A 27790-nucleotide genomic window follows, 5' to 3' on the forward strand; every position below is an offset into this window, starting at 1 on the left:
GGGTACCATATGATTTGGTTATCAGGAAGATAACAATGAAGTTTAAGATAGATGTTTCAATAGCATAAGAACGCAAAAGTTAACGAGTATTTAGTAAAGCAGTATGCATAGGTTCTTCTTTTTCTCAAATAATCTGATGGTGAAGAGGAAGGGAAAAAGCCTGAGATGAGCAAGCAGAATACGGTAAAGTCAAGAAAAGGTTTCTTGGTTTTTTCAGTTTCTCATTTAAGAAAAAGAGAAACCTGGGCAGGAATACAGAAGGAAAGTGACAATCTCTCCTTGATCAAACTCTTCTGAAGGCTCTTCTCAACTTTCTTTTCAACTAGGCCCTAACTTTTGGGCTTCCATGTTCATCTCTTCATTGCCCAGTTTCAGGAAGAATCCTGCTAGGTCCCCATAGTGACTACAATGCTAGAGAACTGCTCAGCAGATGTAAGGTAGGTGATGCCAGGTGATCAGGATAAAATACCAAAAATTAACAAAGCCTGGATTTTTATTAATTAAAGGATTTTTTTTCCTATTTCCTCTCTCTTCTGGTGTCTGACCTACTGTGCTCCCAGGCCCTTTGTCTACCTTGACCATTGAGATGTTGCCTTTTTTCCCAGAAATGCTATGATACACTGGTCCTCAGATCCTCAATTCCCTCCTGACATCCACCTAAGAGACCTAAGACACTGTTACCTCCATCTGGTTCCAAAACTCCCTGGTTTGTTTCTCACCACAGAAAATGGAGAGACTTTGGGGCACCTGGGTGGCTCAGTTGGTTAAGCGGCTGCCTTCAACTCAGGTCATGATCCCAGGGTCCTGGGATCGAGCCCCGCATCGAGCCTGCTTCTCCCCCTTCCTCTGCCTGCCTCTCTGCCTACTTGTTCTCTCTCCCTGTCAAATAAATAAATAAAATCTTTAAAAAAAAAAAAAAGAAAAGAAAATGGGGAAACTTTAATCCTTTGTTTTCTGGATTTTGACCTCTACAGAGTCTGGTCCCCGACCCAACCTGACCAATCTTAATCATCTATCTATTGCTCCCTACACCTCAGGGTGACAGTATAGTGTGACACTACACATCAGAGCAGCCTTTAAAAGACCTTCTCCTGTCTGTGGGGTCCCAGCATTTAATCTCTTCTTTCTGTAGTCACCTTAGGGGCTATTGCGTATCTCTAAAACAGCCATTTACAGGTTTTAAGAGCTCATTACATGGTCACTGAAAGAATACACGAAACTCATAACCTGGGCTTGCATTGCAAAGAACATACATTTAGGCTGACTGAATTCTGAGTTCTTTAATTCGGTCACCAAAGTATATAGTGAAGTACTCTGTTAGGCACTGGAGGGCAGAGAGATTTAAAAAAAAAAAAAAAAAATGGTCCCTACCCTTAAACAGCTTACAGCTTAGTACAGAAGTCAGATATGTAAATAAATAATTCATACATAAACTGATTACAGTCAGATTATCCCTATCCTATAGCTTAAAAAGAAAAATCCTTTCTCAGAATTGACAGAAATGACAGTCTTAAAATAAAAGAATACAGAGTGAATAAATGAGCAAATGAACAAGCAGATGGATAAATGAGAAACCAAATATCAAACTAGTAAAGCTTTTTGGGGGTTTTAGACAAGGCAGTAGGTATATCATGTAAATGCGACCTTCATTATTCTACAACATCTCCTTTTATTTTCCTTAAATGTCATTCTCACTATAAATGCTAATTAGTTTAGCATATATAACAAATCAATCTGGTACTACAATAATTCTATAACACAATACATGATAAAAAAAAAATCTTTGCTTCTCAGCTTTACAGATAATGGAGCTTCTAAACAGATCTAGACCACCAGACTGATACTGGGCTACAATGCAGCCTCCCCAGATGTTTACAGTGAGCATCCATCTAATTGGTCAGTATTTGTGCTTTATGGATTATTAAAGTTTGTCGTGTTTCACTGATACATTCTCTCAATTTTAGGGCAACAGGAAGAGTTCCCAAAAAAAGACATCATAACTATCTTATACTCCCTCCAAAAGTATAGAAATACCAGTTACCAGTTCGCCAGCACAAGGGATCCACCTGATTGAACTGATTTTTCCTCTGTATAACACCTTGTTATTCGTTATATTAACTGATTCATAGTGCAGCTGTACTGAGATATCTGATGGTACGAAGGAGATTATCTTCATTCCTTATGAGATGGAATCAATCATACAGAACTGGGTTTGAACCTGAGCTCCATGAGGTGCTGTCTACATGACCTTGAGCAAGATATTTAACCTCTTTTAAATCTAAAGTATCCATGGGACTTTAACCACATGCAAATGGGGAAAATACTACCAATCTAAGTTTGCTGTGAGTATTGATGAGGAGATGATAAACCTATAAGACCAGCATACACTAGATGTTCAGTGAATACTAGCATTCCCTTTGAGTTATGTTATCAAGCAAAATTATCTAACAACTCTTTCCCCTCGTTTTAATTTTCGTTAGCTCCCTCCACTTCATTATCTCTTCATTTAGGTTCAAAGTTATTAAGAGCATGAACTTAATACTGCCTCTCCTGAAATATCTCCCAAACATTTCTGGAATCTATAGCAAAAAGAAAAGTTATGGTTCCAAATGGGCCTTTACCCTAAAAACTGCTTGCCTTTGTTTTAAAGAGCCTCCCCCAATCCCTACTCTGATAATTTTCCAGCACTGAGGAAAGAATATCGGCTTTTAAGTCAGGCAATTCTGAATTCCAAATCCAACTATGCTGCTTACTTAGTCAAGTAATTTACTTGTCCCAGTTACTAAATGTCTCTGTATCTCAATGTCCTGTAAACCACCTCAATATCCTATAAGCTATGGCAATAGGCACAGTGCCTAACAATAGTTGCTCTAACAAATGATTAAATATTTCTCAGCCCTGAGGTTACTAATCAAACCTATCTCTCAGTCAACAAATCCTCTCAAAGATACAGTCCAAAAAGATATAGCATGCCCTGTTCCAGTTATTCACTCATTTTGTTATTCAACAAATAATTTTTGGAATGCCTTATATGTTCAGGCATAAAATAGGAACATTTGTTTAGCACTTTAAAAGACAACTAAGACACGATTTCAGGCCTGAAGGACCTCAGGGTCTAGAGGGAAGGCAAACATGCAAATAATTACAATGCAGTATTCCAAGTGCTAGAAATAGAGGTGTACCAGTGCAGGAATTCACAGAAGATAGAACTCAGGCAAGGCTTCCCAGAAGAGATGACTATGCTGGAGTTGAGTCTAGGAATATGAACAGGGCTTCACTGAGCACACAAGGGAAAGACATGTATTCCAAGGAGAGTAAGAGCAGAAAACCCATGATGCCTGCTGACAACTCCAAGTATAGGAATCAGGTATGGCTGGAGGATGCTGCTGCAGGGGACTGATGGGAAATGAGGCAGGTAGGAAGGAGCCAAATCATAAAAGGCTTCAAATGATATTCCAAAGTGTTTGGACTTTATTCTTTATGTACTAGAGAGCCACTGATTTGTAAGTCAGAGAATAAAAAGTTTTAGAATAATTCCTCTAAGGGCAGAGGAATGAATGGGTTAGAAGGGCTAATACTGGAAGCGGTGATACCAAATGGATATAAGTGGGAAGGGAAGGAGTCAAGGATGGCCCAGGGTTTCTAGCACAAACGTACGGTGCACAGTAGCTCCATTAACACAAAGGAGTCCTACATGTGGCAGAGCAAACCAATGGGTAAAAATAGTGAACATTTCAAGTTTCATAACTCCATCAAGGGGAAGATGCTTAATAAACCATTGGCAAAAACGTGACTGCAGTACAGGAGAGAGGACTAAATTAGAGATATAGATTTAGGATATATATTTGGGAGTAATAATTTTTAAAACCAAGGAATATGCTTTTTAAAAGAAATAGAATTCCTCTGGACTTTTAAGCAATCTACTAATTAATAAAGACCTTTTCCTTACCTATAAAATTAATATATTTCCAAAATAATGTTTTCATGGCAAAACAAAATACAGCATGCTTCATCTTCTGAATAAACAAGCTGGTTTAATTTCTTGAATAAACATTACTCATACTTGACACTGAACAGAGTCCAAATTCACTGAAGGAGTTAAGAAATTTCCAAAATCCCAGGAGCAATAAACCTCACCAGAGAATTTAGTCAAGAGCTTATTATAAAGGACTAAAAGTCAATGTCATACCAAAATTTTAAATAACATCATGCATCCCTTTATTTAATAAATTATTTCAAAATCAGGTCACAATTGACAGACACACTATCTTGGGCAGACAGGAGAGAGTAGATAAGCAGGGAAAATTTCCTTTTCTCTACTGAAGCATGTCCACCAACTGTCATATTTGGAAAACAGCCAAAATGAGCACTTTATTTGCAAAAAGAACAGGAAACTCTTGAAATATTAGCAAAATGTGTGGTATATAAATGTGGAATGTAAAGAATTAAGATTCACATTTATGGATGTTTGGAAATAATGCTTCTAAGACATAGATTAAAAGCACAAGCCCATCCAAGGTAATAAGCTCTGAAAGCCAAAGGTAGAGCCCCTTGAATCCCTAGGGTAAGTGTCACCTTTATTTTCTAGTCTGTGACCATTTATCCAGGTTAAAGTTCCCATATACATTTCCAATACAGATATCTGGCCTCATAAGTATTTTACCTGAATCAACCACTTAAATTGCCTTGAGAAAACCATGGTCAAACCATGTCTCTTTCTCTTAACCTTCTTTTCTTTATGTTTCCTAACCTTACTATTCCTCTTTTGTCACAGAGTATTTTCTAGTTTCTGGCTACACGGTTTACCAGTGAGAGCTGACACAGCTGAGTTGCTGAAGGAGAAGAGCTGAACTATTAAGGAAGGAAATCAGAGAGAAAAGAGAGAGGGAACCTAGAAATGTTAACTAAAGAGGAAACAGGAAAACCTTAGACTTCTGAATCTGTATAAGTTTGTAACCCTAGGTTAATGTTCTCAATTCAGATCAGGACCCACAGTCGACTAAGAGTCACCAAGGGTTTTCTATATGGACTTCTCACTAATCTAAAATAAATACATATTTTTTTAAAACTGTAATGGTAGGAGTCTGGATAATGCCCAAAGCCAATAACCAGGGAAAAGAAAAGTGTAGGCATTCATTTTGAGTGACTTTACTATTTAGAAACTCCCTGGCAGTTACAACATTGCTCGCTACCAATGCCACTGTCACCTTGGATAAGGTGCCCAATTGTATCACACAGTATTCTTTTTTTTTTTTTTAGATTTTATTTATTTATTTGACAGAGAGAGGCACAGCGAGAGAGAGAACACAAGCAGGGGGAGTAGGAGAGGTAGAAGCAGGCTTCCCGCCGAGCAGGGAGCCCGATGTGGAGCTCGATCCCAGGACCCTGAGATCATGACCTGAGCCGAAGGCAGACGCTTAATGACTGAGCCACCCAGGCGCCCCCAGTATTCTGGCTCTTTAAAGAAGTACCGGAAGCATGACAGAGAGGAAGTGAGAAAGGCAAACTGAAGACAGAGTTTGGGTATATTCTCTCAAGAAGTTCACAAAATAGTCAAGGTAATAAAATTTTTTCTGCATGCCCCTTTCCTAAGATTTTGTCCCCATCTTTCCCCCAACCATGAGGTTAAGCCCAAAGAGATTCAGCAGCTCCTATTACATGCTACATGACCCTGTCCCCCTGATCCCTGCTGCCTTGATTCCTGGTCTTTCCAACTCCTGGCAGTTCAACTTTTCCTTGATCAAATATATATACACACACATATACATACATACATACATACGTATACATATATACATATGTATGTATGTATTTGTATAGTCCTATAAACCCCCATTTCACTGTAAAGAGCAAGGAAGCAAGACTTCAGAGAAAGGTCACATCAGACATGGATCTTCCACCACTCCTTTCCTCAACTCCTTTCTATCACAGAAACAATATATGGATTATATTGCTGAGAAAATAGTATCTGCCAATTCAAGATTCAAGAGTTTTGGAAGGATTGAAGGGAATAGGAACAGGCAGAATAAATACTCTGTGTGGTCCCTTGTTCTGCTAATGAAGTCCACAAACTGCAAAGTGTAAACCCAAGGATTCCTTAAAAATAGAAAGCCAAGGGGCGCCTGGGTGGCTCAGTTGGTTAAGTGTCTGCCTTCGGCTCAGGTCATGATCCCAGGGTCCTGGGACTGAGCTCCACATCATCAGGCTCCCTGCTCCGCAGGAAGCCTGCTTCTCCTTCTGCCTCTGCCTGCCGCTACCCATGCTGGTGGTGCTCTCTCTCGCTCTCAAATAAATAAATAAAACCTTAAAAAAAAAAAAAAAAGCCAAGCTACCAAAAGAAATACTGTGAAAAGGTCATACGTTATTAGACGTGCTACTGATAATAAGAAAAGGTTAAGAGGGTTAAAAAAAAACAAACAAACCATAAGCAATGATCTCTTTAGATTCCCAGACGTTACCTTGCACACTAAGTATGTTGTTTAAATCCAGGCCTGTTTGGCTCCCTTCTTGGGTAGTAAAGCTAAAATTCTGATCATCATTCCATTGAGCTTGTCTTCCCAGACCCAGAAAAGGAGAGCAGCAGCTGATAATACTGCCAGCTGCTTATTTTTTCCTGAATTTGGCATGAGAAGCCAAATGGTCTTTTAAAGTACAGAATATAACTGCAATGAATTATTTCTGCAATGTTCCCAAACTATTTTTTTCCAACTTTTTGCAAATAGGGAGGGTACTGTTCAGTGATATAAAATGCTTACTAAAGAGCTACCTGGAAATTTCTTTGCTCAGATTTATTTCTAGGAATTATGGATTCCTGGTGATAATTTAAAGTCTGGGAAATCCCCAGTATGAATTACTTATTGTCCTGGTTCATCTGGCACAATAAGCATTTTTATAAGACCTATGTAGATTTACCATATTTTAAAATACAGTTGGTCAATTTCCTGACATAATATTTTTATGACATCTTAAAAATCATAGTGGGGGGGGGCTGCCTGGGTGGCTCAGTCGGTTACGCGTCTGCCTTCAGCTTAGGTCATGATCTCAGGGTCCTGGGATCGAGCCCCGCATCGGGCTCCCTGCTGAGGAGCTTCTCCCTCTCCTTCTGTGCTCTCTTTCTCTCTCTCAAATATATAATTTTAAAAAAAATCATAGTGGGAATAACATATAACAAGAAAAACCTACTTGCTGAAATCTTTATCAAATTCTGCAAACTCAACTTCCTCAGTGAATGACGGTTCTTATCTCAGAGCTTTTATAACTTTTTTTTTTTGCATTATCATCATTTTACAAAAATTCTTGAGAATGCACTTCGCTGACAATTATGATACTTTCAGCTAAACAGAGCAAAAAATATGTAAAGACTTTCTCTCAATCTGGAGGCCTACTACATATCCATAACAAAATACATGAAAGAAAAAGCTCATTTAAAAAAAATGCAACGTGCTGACCAACCTATCAAATTATCATCATCTCTCCTCCAAAATGCAGGAAGAAATAGAGTCCAGAAGAACTGCCACACGGTACTCAAGCTTTGGTCATAATCTTCACGTTAGCTAGAATTCTTAATTGCCCATAACCCAATTTTCTTCCAACACAAGGGAACAGCTATTGCTGAGATTTTTTACCATTATCATCATTATCACAGATAAAAAGAAGAGCAGTATGTTACTCTTTTCTTCCCCTTCCTCTTCCACTCTCTTTCTTCTTTTCCTTCCTCCTATTTCCCTTCTCTTCCTGAACAATTCAGTCTCTAGGGATGCCTGGGTGGCTCAGTCAGTTAAGCTTCTGCCTTCGGCTCAGGTCATGATCCCAGGGTCCGGGGATCAAGTCCCGCATCAGGTTCCCTTCTCAGCAGGGAGCCTACTTCTCCCTCTGCCTGCCGCTCCCCCTGCTTGTGCGCATACTCTCCCTGACAAATAAATAAAATCTTTAAAAAAATTTTTTTAAATAAAAAAATAGGGGTGCCTGGGTGGCTCAGTCGGTAAGCGACTGCATTCAGCTCAGGTCATGATCTCAGGGTCCTGGGATCGAGCCCCACATCGGGCTCCCTGCTCTGCGGAAAGCCCGTTTCTCCCTCTCCCATTCCCCCTGCTTGTGTTCCTTCTCTCGCTGTCTCTCTGTCAAGTAAATAAATAAAATCTTTAAATTGTTTAAAAAAATTTTTTAAATAAAATAAAAAAATAATTCAGCCTCTAAAGCTATTAAGAAGGGCAGAAAAAAATAATCATCCACACCAGAAGGAAGAGGGAGGTTGCAGGGGCCTACAGTGAAGCTGACAGAGCCCAAGCCAAGGAAGGAGATATGCATATTGGGGGCAGCTGAGTATGAGGTGTCAGTACCAAGCAAGTTGGAAAGGGCATCCCTATAAAGGGGTGCATGATGTGAGAGGGTTAGAACCCCAGTAGGGTGAAAAGGGTATCCATGTGGTGGTGGCAGAGAGGAACATCTGAACATAGGGTGTCAAGAGTCCAAACAGGGTGAAGAGGGCATCCACGTGCAAGGGTGACCCAGTTCAGGGGGTTAGACCCCAAGCAAGATAAAAAGGGTATCCCTTTGTAGATGTGAACTGGCATAAAGAGTCAGAGACTGTAAATGGCAAGAAGGTATCAGTGTAGATCAGGCTAATGTGGGTAGCAGAGCCTGAGTTGGGTAATGAAGACACAGACTCAGGGGAGGGTATGGCAGTAGAGAGGTGGAGTGGTTGTATACAGGGGAATTTATCAAGTAAGTCTATGTACTAAAGAGAACAGAAGTCAAGTTTTTCACTATTGGAGCAAGAAATTACAAATACAGGAAGGAAGAAACCAAAATGAATCCTGCCTGTGGAGTTGGACTGGAGTTAGACACATCATTGTAAACCCATGATTTTCAATAAATATAGGTAGATACAGATATAAATGCATATATTTCTGTGTATGAATATATTTTTTCACTAATGACCATACTTAATATCCAAATGTTACCACCTACTTACCATTTTCCAATAAAAAGAACTTTGGCTTCTTAGAGAAATGGCTGATCCAGAACTGAGGCAGAGAAAGATGAGTCCTGGAACATTTTATGATGCCAAAATCAAGGAAATGCTCAAAGAATCACTCAGAAAAGCCAGACTTAAAGGACTTAAACTGGCTAAGTCTGGGACAATTTAAGCATCAAAAATTAACAATGACAGTAATACATTAAAACCCATGCAATAAAATAGCAAACCAGGAGTCCATACTTATATAAATAAAGTTTGATGAAGAATGGGATATTCAGATAATTAAGTATACCTCGCCACAAAATAGTTATTACAAAGGGGAAAAGTAATTATCTAAATAGAAGCCTGACAGACACTATCATAAACAAGTGATTAAAGTGAACATAATAAGCAACAGTACAAATCAAAATCACACGCCACCTCGAGGATGCGGAGAAAGGGGAACCCTCCTAACGCTGTTGGTGGGAATGCAAGCTGGTGCAGCCACTCTGGAAAACAGTATGGACGTTCCTCAAAAAGCTGAAGATAGAGCTATCCTATGACCCAGCAATTGCACTACTGGGTATTTACCCCAACAATACAAATATAGTGATCCGAAAGGGTACGTGCACCCCGATGTTTATAGCAGCAATGTCCACAACAGCCAAACTATGGAAAGAGCCAAGATGTCCGTCAACAGATGAATGGATAAAGATGTGTATAGGATATATACACACACACACACACACACACACACACACACACACAATGGAATATTATGCAGCCATCAAAAAACACGAAATCTTGCCATTTGCAACGACGTGGATGGAACTAGAGGGTATTATGCTAGGCGAAATAAGTCAGAGAAAGACAAGTATCATATGATCTCACTGATATGAGAAATTCTTAATCTCAAGAAACAAACAGCATTGCTGGAGTGGTGGGGGGTGGGAGGGATGAGGTGGCTGGGTGATAGACATTGGGGAGGGTATGTGCTATGGTGAGTGCTGTGAATTGTGTAAGACTGATGAATCACAGACCTGTACCTCTGAAACAAATAATACATTATATGTTAAAAAAAAGAAGATAGTAGGAAGGGAAAAACGAAGGGGGGGGCGGAATCAGAGGGGGAGACGAACCATGGGAGACTATGGACTCTAAGAAACAAACTGAGGGTTTTAGAGGGGAGTGGGGGGATGGATTAGCCTGGTGATGGGTATTAAAGAGGGCACGTATTGAATGGAGCACTGGGTGTTATACGCAAACAATGAATCATGGAACACTACATCAAAAACTAATGATGTAATGTATGATGACTAACATAATAAAATAAAATTAAAAAAAAAAATCACACACCACCTGATAGGATGCAATGAAAAGAACACAGCATCCTTCTGTGATATTCCTGCCAAAGATGAGCACAATGTGAATCTAATCCTAAGAAAACACCAGACAAACCCAAATTGAGGGACATTTTACAAAATAACTAGCCTATCATCTTCAAAAAGTATCAAGATCATAAAAGTCAAGGAAAGACTGAGACACTCTTCCACACCAAAGAACATTAAGGAGGTGTGACAACAAAATATATATGATTTTGAACTGGATTCCAATGAAGCACATTATTGGGACAACTGCCAAAACCTGAATGGGGTCTAATGGTTGTAATGTAGCAATATTAATTTCCTGATTTTAGTAGTTATATTGTGGTTGTATAGGGAAATACCCTTGCTTTTAGGAAATACAAGCTAAAGTATCCTGAGGTGACAGGGCATCAGGTTGGCAACTTTCACATGGTTCGGAGAAAAAAAGTTATTTCAACTAAACTTCCAGCTTTTTCACAAGTATGTGATTATTTCAAAATCAAAATTATTTTTTTTTTAAAGTTCTAGCTCCAACCATTAAAGAATTACTTAAACCTGAGTCATGGTCAGATGCAGGTCATGTATTGATATATAATGGAAGATGGGAGCCAAATTTTGACACTGGACTGATCAAAAGAAAAAGCTGACTTTGTGAGCTTTTATACTCTATGAAATTAGATACTACTATATAGTGAGCTATCGTCTCATGTGTGTAACTTCTGCAAATTGCCTAGAGGGGAGAATCTATTTTCTATACTCCAAAGCACCATCACCATGCTGAATACATAGTACACACCCTCAAAATATTTGTCAACTAATAATGCTTTAAAAAGCATATAGGGGCGCCTGGGTGGCTCAGTCGTTAAGCGTCTGCCTTCGGCTCAGGTCATGGTCCCAGGTCCTGAGATCAAGCCCCACATTGGGTTCCCTGCTTAGCAGGAAGCCTGCTTCTCTCTCTCCCACTCCCCCTGCTTGTGTTCCCTCTTTCACTGTGTCTCTCTCTGTCAAATAAATAAAATCTTTAAAAAAAAAAAAAAGCAAGATAAAGAAAATATCAATGATAAGCTTATTAGGAAACCATTAACCTTATAGATTATAGCACAGCATGCACAACTGTGGCAGAACACAATCTCTTTCTGCTCAAATTAGCTCTGTGAGAAATGTAGAAGATAACAAACTAATGCTAAATATCTGGTGACCCGTACTACTCCTAAAAGTAGGCAGAAAAAAGTAATCACTATCTGGGATCAGAGGAAGACTAAGCAAATATATCACCCCCAGTGGCCTGTCTTGTTGCCTACACCATTAAAGATTTAACTTAAGACAATATACCTAAAGAAGTTACCTATTAAAATGCAAATATCCTATAGTTCACATCAAATAAAGATACTCATGAAATTTATACAATTATTCCTTGCATAGCCATAATACCTCAGTAATAATAACAACAAAAGCACACATTTTGAGTTCCTTCTACGTCATAAGCCATGTGCTAGATATTTTATATAAATTTTCTTTAATCCTTACAACTCTACAAGATAGATATCATCCTCACTTCTAAATCAGGAGACTGAGGTCCAAAGAAGTTAAATAACTTGCCCTGGGCCAAATGTCCATTCAATGGCAGAGTTTTCATTCAAACTCAAGACTCTGACTTCTTCCATTACATTCTGTTGCTTCTTTCTACCATGCCATTTACTGTTCCTGAAAATGGAGACCTATGGCATGAGGGAATAAGATGCAATTTAGAAAACTTTTTATTTGTACAGGATAAAACTGAATGAGAATTCTGGGTTTCAGGTAAAAAAAAGACAAAGAATGTCTCAGAACAAGAAAGGAACAAAAAGGCTTAGCAAAGGGACAAAGGAGAACAAAAACAAGGGTTGAGAAGGTCCTAAGGACAAAGTGCCTGGTTGCCTGGTTTTTCTACAGAGCCTAACACTAGATTTGACAAGATCCTTGAGTTAATAATGAAATCAGTTAAAACTAAGAGCTCAGATTTATTGGCTTGAACAGATGAATCATAAAATTAAATGAAAACTACGGTGAATACTGTATTTTCCACCTTTTCATGGGAGGGAAGAAATGGGGAGAAATAAATCACACCCATCTGGAGACTTGGCATGCATGGACAAATTATTAAACCACCTATGAAGACAACAGAAGTTAGATACCATTACGCACCCAAGAAATTTTGGATAAAACAGTTCCACCCTCTTTTAAAGTGAAAATGATGACTGACAAATATCCTAAAACACCTTCAATTATTTTAACACTAAATCCAGTTTATCACTCATATGCTATCAAGAAACAAATGTAAACAAAATACTGCCCATAATGTGAAAGTATATGATGAGCACAAATAAAAATAATTGAAAATTATGTATGAACTAAAATATGTTACTAGGTAATTTTGTAGAAAATGTACTTTCTATTTGCATACTGGAAACATATTGGTATTTTCATATTTTAACCCAGGATAAACATTGATCCCCATGGAACAAGGAAGCAATATGGCACAATAAAAAGATATTTAGGGATCAGAAAGACCTGAATTGAATCTTGATGCTGTCACTTACTAGCTTTGTAAGTGGGTAGGTTATTCAATTTTTCTGCTCTTTTACCCCATATATAAATATGAGGCTAATAATAAATATCTTTCAGGACTGTTGTGAAGACTGGATATAAAGCATGTAAAACAACTGGCATAATATTTGGGGCATTAATAATACTAGCAATTCCACTTCTAGAAATATATCCTAAGAATATAATTTTTGAAAAAGGTTGTATGACAATGTTCATCATAATACTACTATACTACTTATAATAATAAATAAAATAAACATCATCCAAGTATCTACATTAAAAGAATATTTAAGTAAAGGTATATACACCAGATCAGTGGTTCTCACACTTCAGTGTATATAACAATTACCTAGGGAAGCTTATGAAATGCATATTCCCAAAACTTTTACTCAGAAATTCTAACCCAATAGGTCCAAGGTGAGACCAGGAAACTCCTACATTTAACAAACAACCACAGGCTTGATTCTGATATAGGAGATCTATGAAAATTCTGCATTAAATGGAATATTTTTCAAGATTTTATTTATTTGAGAGAGTAGACAGAGAGAGACAGAACATGAGCAGGGGTGAGGGACAAGGGAGAGGAACAAGCAGACTCCCCGCTGAGTAGGAAGCCTGATGCAGAGCTCCATCCCAGGACCCTGAGATCATGACCCAAGCCAAAGGCAGACACTTAACCAACTGAGCCACCCAGGCACACCTAAATGAGATATTTTAAGATGCCATTAAAAATATGATTATGAAGGCTTTGTAATAACACTGAAAAAGTTTATAATATACCATTAAGTGGAAAATTCAGGATTCAAAATGTATGCTTTATCTAATAACAATTACACTAGCTCTTTCCCATCTTGCAAGATGGCAGGTGAAAAAGCTGAGAAGCCAGATACTAAGGAGAAGAAACCTGAAGCTAAGAAGGCTGATGCCGGTGGCAAGGCTAAGAAGGGTAACCCCAAGGCTAAAACGCCAAAGAAGGGGAAGCCCCACTGCAGCCGAAACCCTGTCCTTGTCAGAGGAATCAGCAGATACTCCCGATCGGCTATGTATTCCAGAAAGGCCATGTACAAGAGGAAGTATTCGACAGCTAAATCCAGGGTTGAAAAGAAACAGAAGGAGAGGGGCGCCTGGGTGGCTCAGTTGTTAAGCGTCTGCCTTCGGCTCAGCTCATGATCTCAGGGTCCTGGGATCAAGCCCCACATCAGGCTCCCTGCTCGGCGGGAAGCCTGCTTCTCCCTCTCCCACTCCCCCTGCTTGTGTTCCCTCTCTCGCTCTGCCTCTCTCTGTCAAATAAATAAATAAAATCTTTAAAAAAAAAAAAAAAAAAGAAAAAGGAGGAGAAAGTTCTTGCTACTGTCACAAAAACCAGTTGGTGGTGACAAGAACGGCGGTACCCGAGTGGTTAAACTTCAAAAAATGCCTAGGTATTACCCTACTGAAGATGTGCCTCGAAAGCTGTTAAGCCACGGCAAAAAACCTTTCAGTCAGCACGTGAGAAAGCTGCGAGCTAGTATCACTCCCGGGACCATTTTGGTCATCCTCACTGGGCGCTACAGAGGCAAGAGGGTAGTTTTCCTGAAGCAACTGAGCAGTGGCTTGCTACTTGTGACCGGACCTCTGTCCTTCAATTGAGTTCCTCTGTGTAGAACACACCAGAAATTCATCATTGCTACTTCTACCAAAATTGATATCAGCAGTGTGAAAATCCCCAAACATCTCACTGATGCTTACTTCAGGAAGAAGCTGTGTAAGCCCAGACACCAGGAGGGTGAGATCTTCGACACCGAGAAAGAGAAATACGAGATTACAGAGCAGCGCAAGGTTGATCAGAAAGTTGTGGACTCTCAAATTCTGCCAAAAATCAAAGCTGTTCCTCAGCTTCAGGGCTACCTCCGCTCTGTGTTTTCTCTCACAAATGGAGTTTACCCTCACAAATTGGTGTTCTAAATTTCTTACAAAGAACATAATTAAATAACTGATCCATTAAAAAAAAAAATACACTAAACATACATAGGAACAAATGGGTCTTAGCAATAGAATTAGGGGTGATTTTTTTCATCTTTTACCTAATTATTCGAAGGAGTCATGTTATCATCATAAATGAATAAGTAACATATCAAAAATTAGAGGGGGAAAAAAAGTCAATGGATCACCATGCTCTTCAGGATTAAGTTAAAACTCCTTAGGATAGCACACAAGTCCTTCAATCTCCAGACTTGCCTCTTACCCATGTTCTATACCAAACTACTTATAATACTCCAAATTATAACCTACATTTTCACATACTATTATTGAATATATTATTCCTTTTCCGGAAAAGCCCTTCCCTTAAACGGTCAGCCTGGCAAACTCCCATTCATCCATAAAATTCAAGACACACCTCTTCTCTGAAGTTTCCCTTGACTACTCCTCCTAGATAGAATTAAGGAAGACTTCTTGCTCTTCACATTCCTGTTGCATTATTTGGTACTTCCATTACAGTAAATATCACACTGTACTTTAACTCTTTGTTGACATACCTGTTCCACTATTCTACAAATACTTGGGGTTAGGTAGAGATGATCTCATTCAATTTTAGAATCCACAAGGTACTCAAGAAATATTTGTGAAAATAATGAGAGATCATTCTTTGTTATCATTGTTCTTGGATGTCAGTTCCCTATGAAATCCTGACTGAGCTGTTGGGTTAGTTGGAGAGTGGCTGCTTCACTGATTAATAAGACTTGGTCTAAATATACCCAAATATATAGCATAAAACATACCAGTGGAAAAACTTATATGAATACTTTAACCATTATTCATAATTCCTCACCTTCTCTGATTATGTCTTCAAAGCTTCTATCAAACTTCAGAGTGACAGATCACTCTGGTCACTAGCCAAAGCAAATAAACAGGAAGCAACTCTGTCCTAGAGTACCCCACTGCTAGAATTCACCGTGCCAAAGAACATCTCTGCATAATTCCTGCTGCTCCTCCCAAACACACTCCCACTCACTCCCATGTCCCATACTAACAGTAAAATAGTTATACAAAATAGGGATAATTCTGTAAGTAAATGCAGCAGTTTTTTAGTATATTCAAAACATAAGATACTATATTTAGCATATTTCTATGGTACATAAAACATTTTAAATGCAGATTAGTAACTAGAGGTACCAAACAAGGACTCAAAGTGGTTAAATAGTAATTTAGGCCAAAAAAAAGAAAAGAAAAAAAAGAAAAGTTTAATGAGGAAGAATGAAATTGGGATCCTGGGGTCATAACTTCAAATGCCTTTCCGGTACAGTAAAACATTTATGGAATAACCTAGGTACTGAAGTTTTAAATAACAAGAAAATGCATTTAAAAGAATTTAAATCTCAAACCGCATTAGATGTCAAAGCTCATATACAATTCTATTCCATATACTTGTCATCTGTGATTATATAATAAATACGTACATCTAAGGAATAACTTCTGGAATAGGCAAACAACATACCACAAGCTGATATCTAAGACGGGTGTGTTACTATACTAGATATCAATAAAAAGTTCTAGGGATGAAATAAATAGCAAAAAGAAAAGGCTTTTCCAGCACCAACCCTATGCCATCCCATTTCTCATGTCTCCAGTCAAATCCCTTTCTCTTTTGACAGCATCAGCCTCATAAGAAGTAAAAATAAATGACCACCTTTAACCAACCCCTCTTGCAAATCTGGCAAAATTCACTCCATCAGCTCTGCTAACAAGAGCTCCAAAGCATTACTATTTGGGCCTAAAGTTTTGTTTGCTCTTTAAGTGAAAATACTAAAAGAATTTCCTCTTCCTAAAAGCCTCTCCCAATCAATCACACTTCAACTCCCACAAATAGTAGTATTTGGAGGTAGGGTAAAGTTAGGTAAGTTATAAGAGCAGCGATCCATGAAGTTAGAGGAGAAATTAACACTGAGGTAGGCAGGAAACTAGACATGAGGAATGCAAACTCTGTAAACTCTTTCATTTTGAAGGTCCAATATTTGTTCTTCCTTTTTTAATTTTATTTTATTATGTTAGTCACCATACATCATTAGTTTTTGATGTAGTGATCCATGATTCATTGTTTGTGTATAATACCCAGTGCTCCATGCAGTACATGCCCTCTTTAATACCCATCACCGGGCAAACCCATCCCCCCCCCCCCGCCCTCCCCTCTAAAACCCTCAGTTTGTTTCTCAGAGTCTATAGTCTCTCATGGTTCATCTCTCCCTCCGATTTCTCCCCCTTCATTTTTCCCTTCCTTCTCCTAATGTCCTCCATGCTATTCCTTATGTTCCACAAATAAGTGAAACCATATGATAATTGACTTTCTCTGCTTGACTTATTTCACTTAGCATAATCTCCTCCAGGCCCATCCATGTTGATGTAAAAGTTGGATATTCATCCTTTCTGATGGCTGAATAATATTCCATTGTATACATGGACCACATCTTCTTTATCCATTCATCTGTTGAAGGGCATCTTGGCTCTTTCCACAGTCTGGCTATTGTGGACATTGCTGCTATGAACATTGGGATGCATATGGCCCTTCTTTTCACTACATCTGTGTCTTTGGGGTAAATACCCAGTAGTGCAATTGCTGGGTCATGGGGTAGCTCTATTTTTAATTTTCTGAGGCACCTCCACACTGTTTTCCAAAGTGGCTGTACCAATTCGCATTCCCACCAACAGTGTAAGAGGGTTCCCCTTTCTCCACAACCTGTCCAACATTTGTTGTTTCTTGCCTTGTCAATTTTTGCCATTCTAACTGGTGTAAGGTGGTATCTCAGTGTGGTTTTGATTTGAATTTCCCTGATGGCTAATGATAATGTTCTTCTTAATCTATGTCTCACTACACAGCCCTTCCCAATTCTACTCCTCACATAAAATTGGTTTCCCCTTAGGAGAGGGACAACTGGCACAAAAACTAGAGCCAGGCTGACTTGTAGCAATTAAAATGGAGAAGAGGCTTTCTTTGAAGAAAAAAGAGATCTGGGTAGGAAGGGTTAAAGGGAATGTGGTATGGGGAACAGAAATACCAAGCAGGCTGCAAGAAATTAGGTTGGCTGTTTATGCCCACATCTATCAGTCAAGATTTGATTCAATTTGATCAAAGCATGGTGACAAGTCTAGGCCAACTGTCTCAGTTCACTTAACTAGAAGTAATTAACCACTTTAAATAAAGCTGCTCTCACAAGACAGTAGAAGCCAAATAACTCTACAACTGAATCAAAGTTCCATTTTTACAGACAAATTCATGAAGACAGACTGTTAAATAAGGAAGCACTATCTCTAAGAAACAGATTCAGAGATGAACACTCTTTGGAGACTGCAGAAGAGACTGACAAAAACAAAATTTATCCTCTGACCATATATTCTGATCCACACTCAAAACTCACACAACTTCATGCCGTACCCAGGTTTAACACAAACACAGAATTCACTTCCCGTCCTACAGATGCAAAGGAAGAAAACTGGACTCTAAGAAAAATTCCTAGATCTGTGTTACACAGGAAAATTCACTGAGTTTTCAACGGGCATTGTGCCTCCTGCCATATGGTGTACCTGACCATATCATCACATACATGAGAAAGAAATGGAACACAGATGAGTCTTCTGTGTAAATTCCTGCTTTTTAAAATATAAAATATTCTATGATGAATCAAAACTCATCATATTTTAATTAACTAAAACTATGCTGCAATATGTTCAAAATGGAACCAAAGACACACTAAAATGCATTAAATGTTAAATAACTTCAGGTTCTGTAGGCTAAAATTAGTTTTTTCTAACCCTTGATTTGAATTGTAGTCAGCTTCCATTTCCAGTTAAATACTCAGGATGAATGTTCTATAATAGGCTCCTCGAAAGAATTTTCCAAAATTACATCAAATACATAATTAAATCATTTTAGTATACAACTGAACAAATCAAATTGTGTTTACTGTCACCTGAGAGGTTAAACTGCTAAAGTCAATAGGGGCAATGCTGAATATTGTAAGCTTCTGCATTAATGTCAGTGAAGATCTGTTCCACCCTTCCATCAACTGTAAGAAACCACTGAGAGGGCACCTGGGTGGCTCAGATGGTTAAGCATCTGCCTTCGGCTCAGGTCATGATCTCAGGGTCCTGGGATCGAGTCCCACATCGGGCTCCCTGCTCCTTGGGAGCCTGCTTCTCCCTCTGCCTCTCTCTCTCTCTCATGAATAAATAAATAAAATCTTTAAAAAAAAAAGAAACCACTGAGATACACTAGGAATTAGGTAATGTAGGAATGGACAGAGTGAGTAGTAGTCACTGGCTGGTTGTCCTAATTCCCTACTACACATCAGTCTCCCTGTTTTGAAGAGGGAGCTGAAAAGCTAGCTTAGTAGAGAAAGAGGTCAGTAACAAAATTCCCTCTCCTCTCTTCACTCCCCATCACGCAGCTGGCACTGTTCACTCTGGCAGACACAGCTCCCTGAACATAATGGTGCAATCACCGCTTCAAACATCATTACTAGCTAAAATAGATAACCCACTTGCAACTTGACTATTTTTATAGATATAACATTTTCATTACAGTTTAAATGCTCTATTTGTGATTTATTCCATTTAACCAATGCAGTTTCCCTGAAAGTGAGTACCTTATCAGAGTCCCAATAGCCACAATTACCCAAATAGTTGTGAAAATTACACTTCCGAGGTGCCTCTTACCTCCTTGTACCCATCACCAAAAACTTCATGAACTGAATCCTAAATCTGAAAAATTTGTAAACTCTCTGGTTTGTATGTCTTTGGTGACTAGAGACTATTTTCCCCTACTTCTTACAGATCTACTTTTTCACATGGGGGTCTTGAGAACTGGATTCTTTATGTTCAACAAAAGTTTACTAAATATGCTTTACCTGTGATCCTTTGAGTCATGAAGAAAAGTAAATTTGAGACATAAAACTTTTTATTGCTTTATTAAAATACAAATAATTCTTAATCTAGACTCACTAAGAAATGATTCAATATACATTCTAAATAGGAATTATTTTTGTTTAGATTAAAAGGTAGTTATGTCAAAGGAAGACACTTGAAAAGGTTTGCAGCTGTCTCATGAAAGATGTTAAATAAAATGAAACTTCACATACAGTGTGGAGCGAGAAAAGGAAGGAGGTAATTTGAGTACTCTGGTGAGCTCTAAGGAGCTCAGATTTCTTTAAAGACAAAAGGGGTGGATGAGAGAGAGGTATAACTGAAGACAAACACAAAAAAGCATTTACCTGGGAAAATGTTAATGTCCCTTTCAACTAAGTTTGAAAAAGAGAAGTATAAAAAGTTCACTTCTATAACAGATAATGTAACCTTAAGCTCTGACAGACCACAAGAGAATTTCCTGTGACATCTAACAATGCCAAGAATTTGATTCTTCCCAACTTCTATTTTGCTTCTATCATCTCTAGTGAGAATCATTTTCAAACCAAAAAGTATAAACAAATGATGTTGGGAGATTATTGAAATTTCAAAAAGGCAGAGATCATAACAGACATTTTAAATGAACGTAAGTATTCAGACCCAGAAGAATTAGGTACAAGGGGGAAGAAGGAATTTGCATCAGTACTAGGCATCATCAACACTTCACTACTGTAAACAAGCTATAATAAAGTAGCCTGATTTGGGTGGAATTTATAGAGTTACTACTAGAAATAGATCAAAGGAATGCCATAAACAGGACACAGCATGAATTCAGAAGGGCAATGGATAAAATACCTCATAATATTCTCATAGGTATATTAGAAGTAGCTGAATGAAAGTTCTATTAAGTGGCTTCAATGCTGGTAGAAATACCATGTGTAAAGTTTGCTGCTTTTAAATTTATAGTAAGCTAAAGAAAGGTTCTTTAGGGATTATATCATCATGTGTTGAATTCCAATTATAGAAAACATGCTTATTAAATCTACAGATGATGCAAAGTTACTATGCTGGAAGATAGACTCAAGAATCAAAAAGATCTAAATAGATTATAAATATAGGCTAAAACAAGGAAGATAAAATGTAATAGGACTAACTTAAGTTCAATCAACACTTTTACAAGAATGATAGGGAAACCACTGCTTCACAAGTCACTGAAAAAAATACGTGGAAGTTTTAAGTATCTGCTCAGTGTGAGCCAATGTCATTATATACCTCAGTAAAACTGGCCTGTATTAAGATTTGTCTTAAATCAATAATAAAAAGATAATAATTTCATTGTATGATGTTTTAAATAGCTGGTATTTTGATTACATAATACATCTTCATTTTAGAATACTGAAAAATGTAGATAGCAAAAATAAAATAAAGATCACCCACAATTCTACCACTCAAAGATGAATACTACTTTTTACATTTCAGTGTTTATCATACCGGACTTCTTAATGCACATTATAAATTTTCACACACACTTATTTTTTCTTTAAAAAAAAAAAAAGCATCATGCTACAAATGCTATTTTGTAACCTGTTTTTTTTGTTGTTGTTGTTGTTTTAATTCAACAGTATATCAAGTCCCAGTATATTTACTCTGGTCAACTGATATTTGGTGCATTTTGTTCATTTCTGCTCACCACCTTTACGAGAGTCATTGCAGAATTTGAGAATATGCAAAGAAGTAAAAAGAGAATAGTGAAAAGTATGAAAATCTAACTTCACCTACACTCCATTGCCAACTAGTACCAACTGCTGGAAATTACAGGGAGGAGGATTTCAACTCGATATAAGGATAACTTTTTTTTAATAATTAGAGCTGTCCAAAAAAATGGAATGGATCTAGTCATTTAAGGATTTTACAAGGCTAGAATAACTAACTGGTAAAGGGTGTTACAGGTAATTCCTCTAGGTCAGAAGTTGAATAAAAGGCCCCATTTTATTTGCACATTCTGTAATTCTAATGGAAATTCTACTAAAGAAATTTACTCCATGTCCAATATGAAACAAATCTTTAGTAATCAAGACCTTAAGAAATAGAGTCAAGTGCTTTAAAGCTGCAAGAGAAATAATAACACTAATGATAAACACCAATGTGCTAAATGCTTTGCATTCATTTCTATTTCACTTAATTCTTACAACTATATAATAGGTACTATTATTATTCCCATTTTATAGAACAGGACAGTGAGGCTTAGATTTTTATATTTATTGAAGGTCATTCTTACTGTTGCTGAAAATGCAGTGTCACCCAAGCATACCTGATTCCCCATCAGGTAGCTACTGCTCACTTAGTAGGCAATTATGTCATCAAAAGCATCTTCAGAAAAGTTCTTATCTAGTGATCCCTCAAAAGGCTGTCATGAGATTTTTGTTGTTGTTGTAATTAGGAAAAGAATTAAGGATTTTTAAGTCAAATTATTCATAGCAAAAAAAGAGGCTAAGCCAGTATCTTAAATTTTCATGAATCAAACAGACTCAATGAATAAGACTTAAGATGTGGAAAAGCAAATTTAAATCACATAACTTCAGATCTTTGCCATTACTAATTAAGTGACCTTGGGCAAATCCTTAATCTTCCTAACTCTTCAGTCCCCTGAAATGAGGCTCAGCCAGTTAAAGCTGATACAAGAATTGAATGAGATGATATACATAATAGCACAGGATCTGACACGATTATTACACAACACAAGTAATAAAGGCAGGGAGGAGGTAGTGGCAAATCTATTCTGTAATTCATTCCAAAGTATTTAAAAATGCCCAAGTATCATTATGTTTGAAGAGGAAGAGGCCACATTTCCATCATTCTGTAAATAAATTTCTGATGACAATCATTTGTGAAAAAAGTAACAACTAAATTAAATGTGCCTTCTTAGGAATTTCATTTTATGCAATGGATCACCCAAAGAATACAATTTCAACCCTCATTTTCTTCAAAGACATTGCTTTAGTTGTTTATTCAGTATGAGATAGATTCAAGTTTAAAGGTTACTGGTTTTGATTTTGACTTTTACAACTTCAAACTACGCCAATGAACCCATGTTTTTTAGTTTTGTTCTCAAGGCACATTTCTGTTTTAGAGCTACCACTCTTACCTCTGGAAAAAACAGCAAAAGGGAAAACCTCTTATTCAAGAAGTATGTTGTGGGTTACAATTTTGAAATTTTATCATTTAATTCCTAAAATTTGCCATCTATTCTTTTTTTAAATGGCACAACTGAGAAAGTATTTAAAAGATGTTTACCCCATCGCTTCTCGGCCTTTTGGCTAAGATCAAGTGTAGTATCTGTTCTTATCAGTTTAAAAGATGTTTACCTTTAACTTCTATCAAAAAGATAGGCTTTTTAAAATACCATTTATCTCAATAAAATTTACTGAAGTTCTCACTGTTCTCAAAGAATTCCTTAGTGTTTTTCCAAAAGAATTGATTACTTAGAAACCTCTTTCAGAATATATGTTTCTGGCCATAATCATTCTTACAACTAATTCAATCAACTAGTAAACATATTTATTTTATCTGCAACTTTAAAGCCATAACCAGATAAACGGCTTTTATATAAATTGGCAATTATTAGAGCTATAATCTGAAATATGTCCACACTGTCTACTCGCATTTTAAAGTGAAAATTACTTAACAAGAGAGTACACACAAGAGTCATCACTTCTAAGATCAACAAAAAAAAGTCCCATAATTCATTGATCTGAACTATCATTCCAATAAAATGTCACTATTAACAAGTATAGATGATCACATATGGAGCTTTTTAAAATCCCATCAACTATTTGCCAACTAAATTCATTTCACTCTAATACAGATGTTTTCATTTTCCTTATTAGCCAGTATTGTAATTAACTGCACCGCCTGACCACTATAACATATAAGAACCTGAGTAAAGGACACAATGTTATCATCCAGCAGCCAGCAGTCTGTATTAAACTTGACAAAACCAAAGAGTTTTTAAAAGCCAAGAAAATCACTTGGATTTTTTAAAATTTTTACAAGTACAGTTGGGTTGCTTAAGAGATATTTTAGGGTGAAGATATTAATGATAATTGATGCTTCCAAAAATATCCAGGGCAAAGTGAATAGCCATAATTTTATGAACTAAAGAGCTTTCCTTGCATTTTACCTAGTGAATATTCTTCAGGCTTCTTCCCTCTTAACTTATTTAATTTGTCCATCAATTCAACTTTTAAGTTCATAGTTTTTCAAATATGCAAATCAACCCAGCTATTTCTAAGGTACTGCCTGCTGAATAAAGACCTTGACATTTTTTTAAATGTCATCTCAGTCTCCAAGCAATATTAGTCTCACCCGCAACATCTTCATATTAAAAGGCCTCTACTACATTCCATATACACTATCCCAATCCCGACCTGACATCCGTCATCCTACTAACCAAGTTTCACTCTATGTCCAGGTAACTGGAAGTACTGCCTCACCTGTCTCATCAAGTTTTACACACACCCTGTACTGGTGACCTCTCATCAGAAGGTTCGCTCACTTCAATTTGTGGGATCATAACCCACAGCACAGCAAATGCCTTCTGCAAGAGAAGGTAGCAGCACCCAAAGGCTGTTGCTTTTTGCAGGGTAATTGCATGCACGCAATAGCTTCTCTACCAATTTCATTCAAATAGACAAAAAAAGCTGGGTTCGACACTAAAAATACATTATAAATACTGGTGAAAAGCGAGTGGAACACCGATTTTCTTCCAGCAACCCCAGTACATGTACAAGTTCTGCACCACAGCTCAGAAAAAGTAGCTACTGACGCATTGATGGAAGGCTATTTTCAAATTACTCAAAGAATCTAAGGCATCAATCTGACTGGGAGCCTCATGCCTCCTCTCCACACACACAGTCTGTTTTCCTGCCTAATTTAAGAATGAATCGCTGGCAGCCACCAGGTGCAATAACCATGAGGAGGAGAATGGATCTATCACAATGCAAAACGAGGTATGCAATCCCAGAGCTGGTTCCCGTCCTTACCTTAGCAGATTAGACAGGGGCAAGGGTCCAGATCCACCGCCCAGGATCCCTCCTTTCCTGCCAGACAGGAGTTTCTCCACCAGAGCCACATTTCCAGTGCGGGCAGCTTCCAGCAGCTCCTGGTCCTTCCCCATAGTCTTTCACCGGCTCCCTCACAGAGTCCTTCCCCCGCCCCCCCCGTCCTCCTCCCCGCCCACCCCCACTCCCCAAAATCCAGGGCCCTCCCCGCCCCACCCTAAAATAATGCAAGAGCTTCAGCACGAAGAGATTCCTGCAGCCCCAAGCCGGGAACACCACTCTCCTCCTCTTCAGGGCGCAGCTTTTACAATGGGGATCAGACCATGTCTAGGAAGAGGGGCTGGCCGAGCGGGGAGCCGCGATGCGCCCCCACAGCCACTCCCCTGAATTCCCGAGGCCTCGTTCCCGCGGGTGGGGCGTGAGGGGGTGCTTTTTAAAGAGAGCGAGGAGGATGCTGAGGACTAAGGAAGTCGCAGGAAGAGGAGGCGGAGGCAGTCCTCGCCGGAGCCGGGGCGCAACGAACAACCGCCGCGGCGGCGGCCCGCGCACCCTCGTGCCCGGGTCCGGCTCTCTCGAGCTTCCGCGGCCGGCGGGCTCGGCGGTTAGGCGGCGGCGTCCGCGGCCCGCGACGGAGAGTAGCGCGGCGGCAGCGGCTCGGGTGGCCCTGGTCCACGCCGAGGCAGGGCGGTGCGGACGAGCCGCGGCGGGCGCGTGCCGAGGGCGGCGGCGACGGTGGCGACGGCGGCGGCGGCGCAGGGGCTGAGGCAGGGCGGGCGGGAGGACGCCCCGGTCCGCCTGTGGCGGCTCTGAGGCCTGGCGCGCGTGGCGGCCGGCGTGCGGGGGGCGTGTGCGCGCGGGCAGGTGCGGCCAGTGGGTCGGTCCGGAGTCGGGCTGGGGGGAGGGGGCCGGCCCGGATTGGGGGCGGGGCGCCGGGAAGATATTATCTTCGTTTTCGTGGGCGGGGACCCTCCCTCCTCTCTCCTCCCCCCTCCCCCCTCCCTCCTCCCTCCTCCCTCCTCCCTCCTCCAGTCTCCTTGGGAGAGGTTTAACCGTGTGAGGACTGGAGTTCTCCCGGCTGCCGTGACCCCTCGTCCGCGGGGCCGGTGCGGGCGCCACGCCTCGGGTCCGTCACGAAGCTTGAGGAAAATCCTCCATGACGGGGATGGGGAAGCTGGTGATGCTGGGAAGGGGCCCTTCTGCGGTCGCTTCTGCCCGGGCAACTTGACCGCCGTTTCGCCCTTCCGCTTACCTCCGCGAGACGAAGGGGAGCAACCTTTCTTGGTTAGAAAGGTTTGTTTTACCCTAGTTTCTGTGGCACTGGCCACTGTACAGTTTGTGACTGCTCCAGTTTTTCTAGTCTTTAATCAGCCCCACATTTCAGCTGGGCTTTGGAGAGCTACTGACGTCTAAAAATATCAGGGGAAAGGCTCTAATTGAAAATTCCTCCGCACGCACACTGGGAAAAATATAAATGGACATGGATTAGAGACCCACTCTTAATTTGCATATGTATCATCAGCAATTCATTGTGCATGGTTGGCTTGAATTTGTTCCATTTTTTTCTCTCCTTGCCCATGGTAGAGAACACGAGTTTATTTTCTTTGGAAACTTACTGTGATACCTTGTGCTTTGCCTTGCCCTCGGAATACACGGTAAATGTTAACTTGTTGAATATCGATTGTGAGAAAAGGGTCGTAATAGGCACTTTCCTCACGACAACCCAGTGAACTGGGTATAACTAGAGTATATCCATTTTGGAAATGAGGAAATAGTGACTCAAAGGGTTAATTAAATTACTCAAGATGCCGCACACAGTAAGTGGCTGGACAGATCTGGACCCCAGAACTGACCCTCTGCAGGGTCCATGCTCTTCCCAATAACATTTTACAGCCTCCATGAAAAAGTAAAATGGGCTGACAATAATTATCACAGACATTGCTGAGCGGTCGCTATGTACCAGGCACTATGCCACATGCTTTCCATATGTTATATCAACCTTCATAACAATTCCATGAGACAGGTACCATTTTTATCCTTATAGCTGAGCAAACAGATTAGTCCAATATGCAGCTAGAAAGTAACTGAATCAAGACTCAAATCCAGAGCTGCCTGCTATAGGCAGAGATTTTAAATAAATAACTGGGGAGAACTTATAACACATTCAGAGATAAATAATAAATATATTTTTAAAAATTTTTATGGAATTCTATGTTTTGAGATTTCATTTGAATGGTTCAAAGGAGTAGGTAAATTATGGTCATTTATAGGAGGTTTACTGAAGGAAATTGATTTTGAGCTAGTGTGGCTTTTTGTTTGTTTTTGTTTTAGAATCTGTTCTAAAGATTAAGATGATATTATATGTGCTGATAATATGATCCTTCACATAATGAGACTAGCAGACCAGTTAAAGAAACAAAGTAAAGAACTATTCGATTCATTTTGAAAATGGCTAGGGAACTTTCTTCCACTTTCCTAATGTTACCACCCAAGCAAAACACCCCTTTCTCAGAACATACAGTAAGTAGTCAGTTGGTTAGAGCTAAAAAATCACCCTCAAGTTTTCACAAGCAACATTTAATCATGGCTGATGTAGTGATGGAGAGGCTAGTGAGTTATTATCAGAAATCAACCCCCATTGGGAAAACCATTAGTAATGATTAACTCTAAGAATCAGTTCCACAGTTACAGGCACTCTAGTGGTTTAATATATTCAGAGTCAGCTTTTCAACTCTGAATGCCTTGTTTTTACTTACATCATAGCTTCTTGTCAAAGAGGACAGAGGTTTGAATGAATAGAAACTAATATGCAAATTAAAAGTGAAAACATTCTTCCAAAAATCTGAAGAAGCAAAAAAAAAAAAGCATATTTTTTAAACATCCAGATTTCATCAAGATATTTTTGCATCTGTGTAGAAGAGGGAAAAGCCAGAAAATCTTGGGAACCATTT

The 27790-nt window shown here is 39.1% G+C and overlaps 1 protein-coding gene and 2 pseudogenes across 13 annotated transcripts in view; 2 read left to right on the top strand and 1 right to left on the bottom strand.

Annotated features, from left to right (window-relative positions):
• The window catches only part of ANKS1B (ankyrin repeat and sterile alpha motif domain containing 1B), a 1095895-nt gene extending 1070877 nt beyond the window's left edge, over positions 1 to 25018 (bottom strand). For all 13 annotated transcript variants that reach the window (XM_032416344.1, XM_032416343.1, XM_032416340.1 and 10 more), the window contains exon 1: positions 24825 to 25018. In XM_032416344.1, coding sequence (XP_032272235.1) covers positions 24825 to 24958 — 134 coding nt within the window. In that variant the 5' untranslated portion in view covers positions 24959 to 25018. The remainder of the gene's footprint in view (positions 1 to 24824) is intronic.
• On the top strand, positions 13640 to 16955 carry LOC116639760 (annotated as a pseudogene).
• Positions 23080 to 23190, top strand: LOC116640135 (annotated as a pseudogene).
• Positions 25019 to 27790: the final 2772 nt, after the last annotated feature.

Source organism: Phoca vitulina, unplaced genomic scaffold, assembly GCF_004348235.1.
Source record: "Phoca vitulina isolate PV1807 unplaced genomic scaffold, GSC_HSeal_1.0 scaffold19, whole genome shotgun sequence".
NCBI classification, from domain to species: Eukaryota; Metazoa; Chordata; class Mammalia; order Carnivora; family Phocidae; genus Phoca; species Phoca vitulina.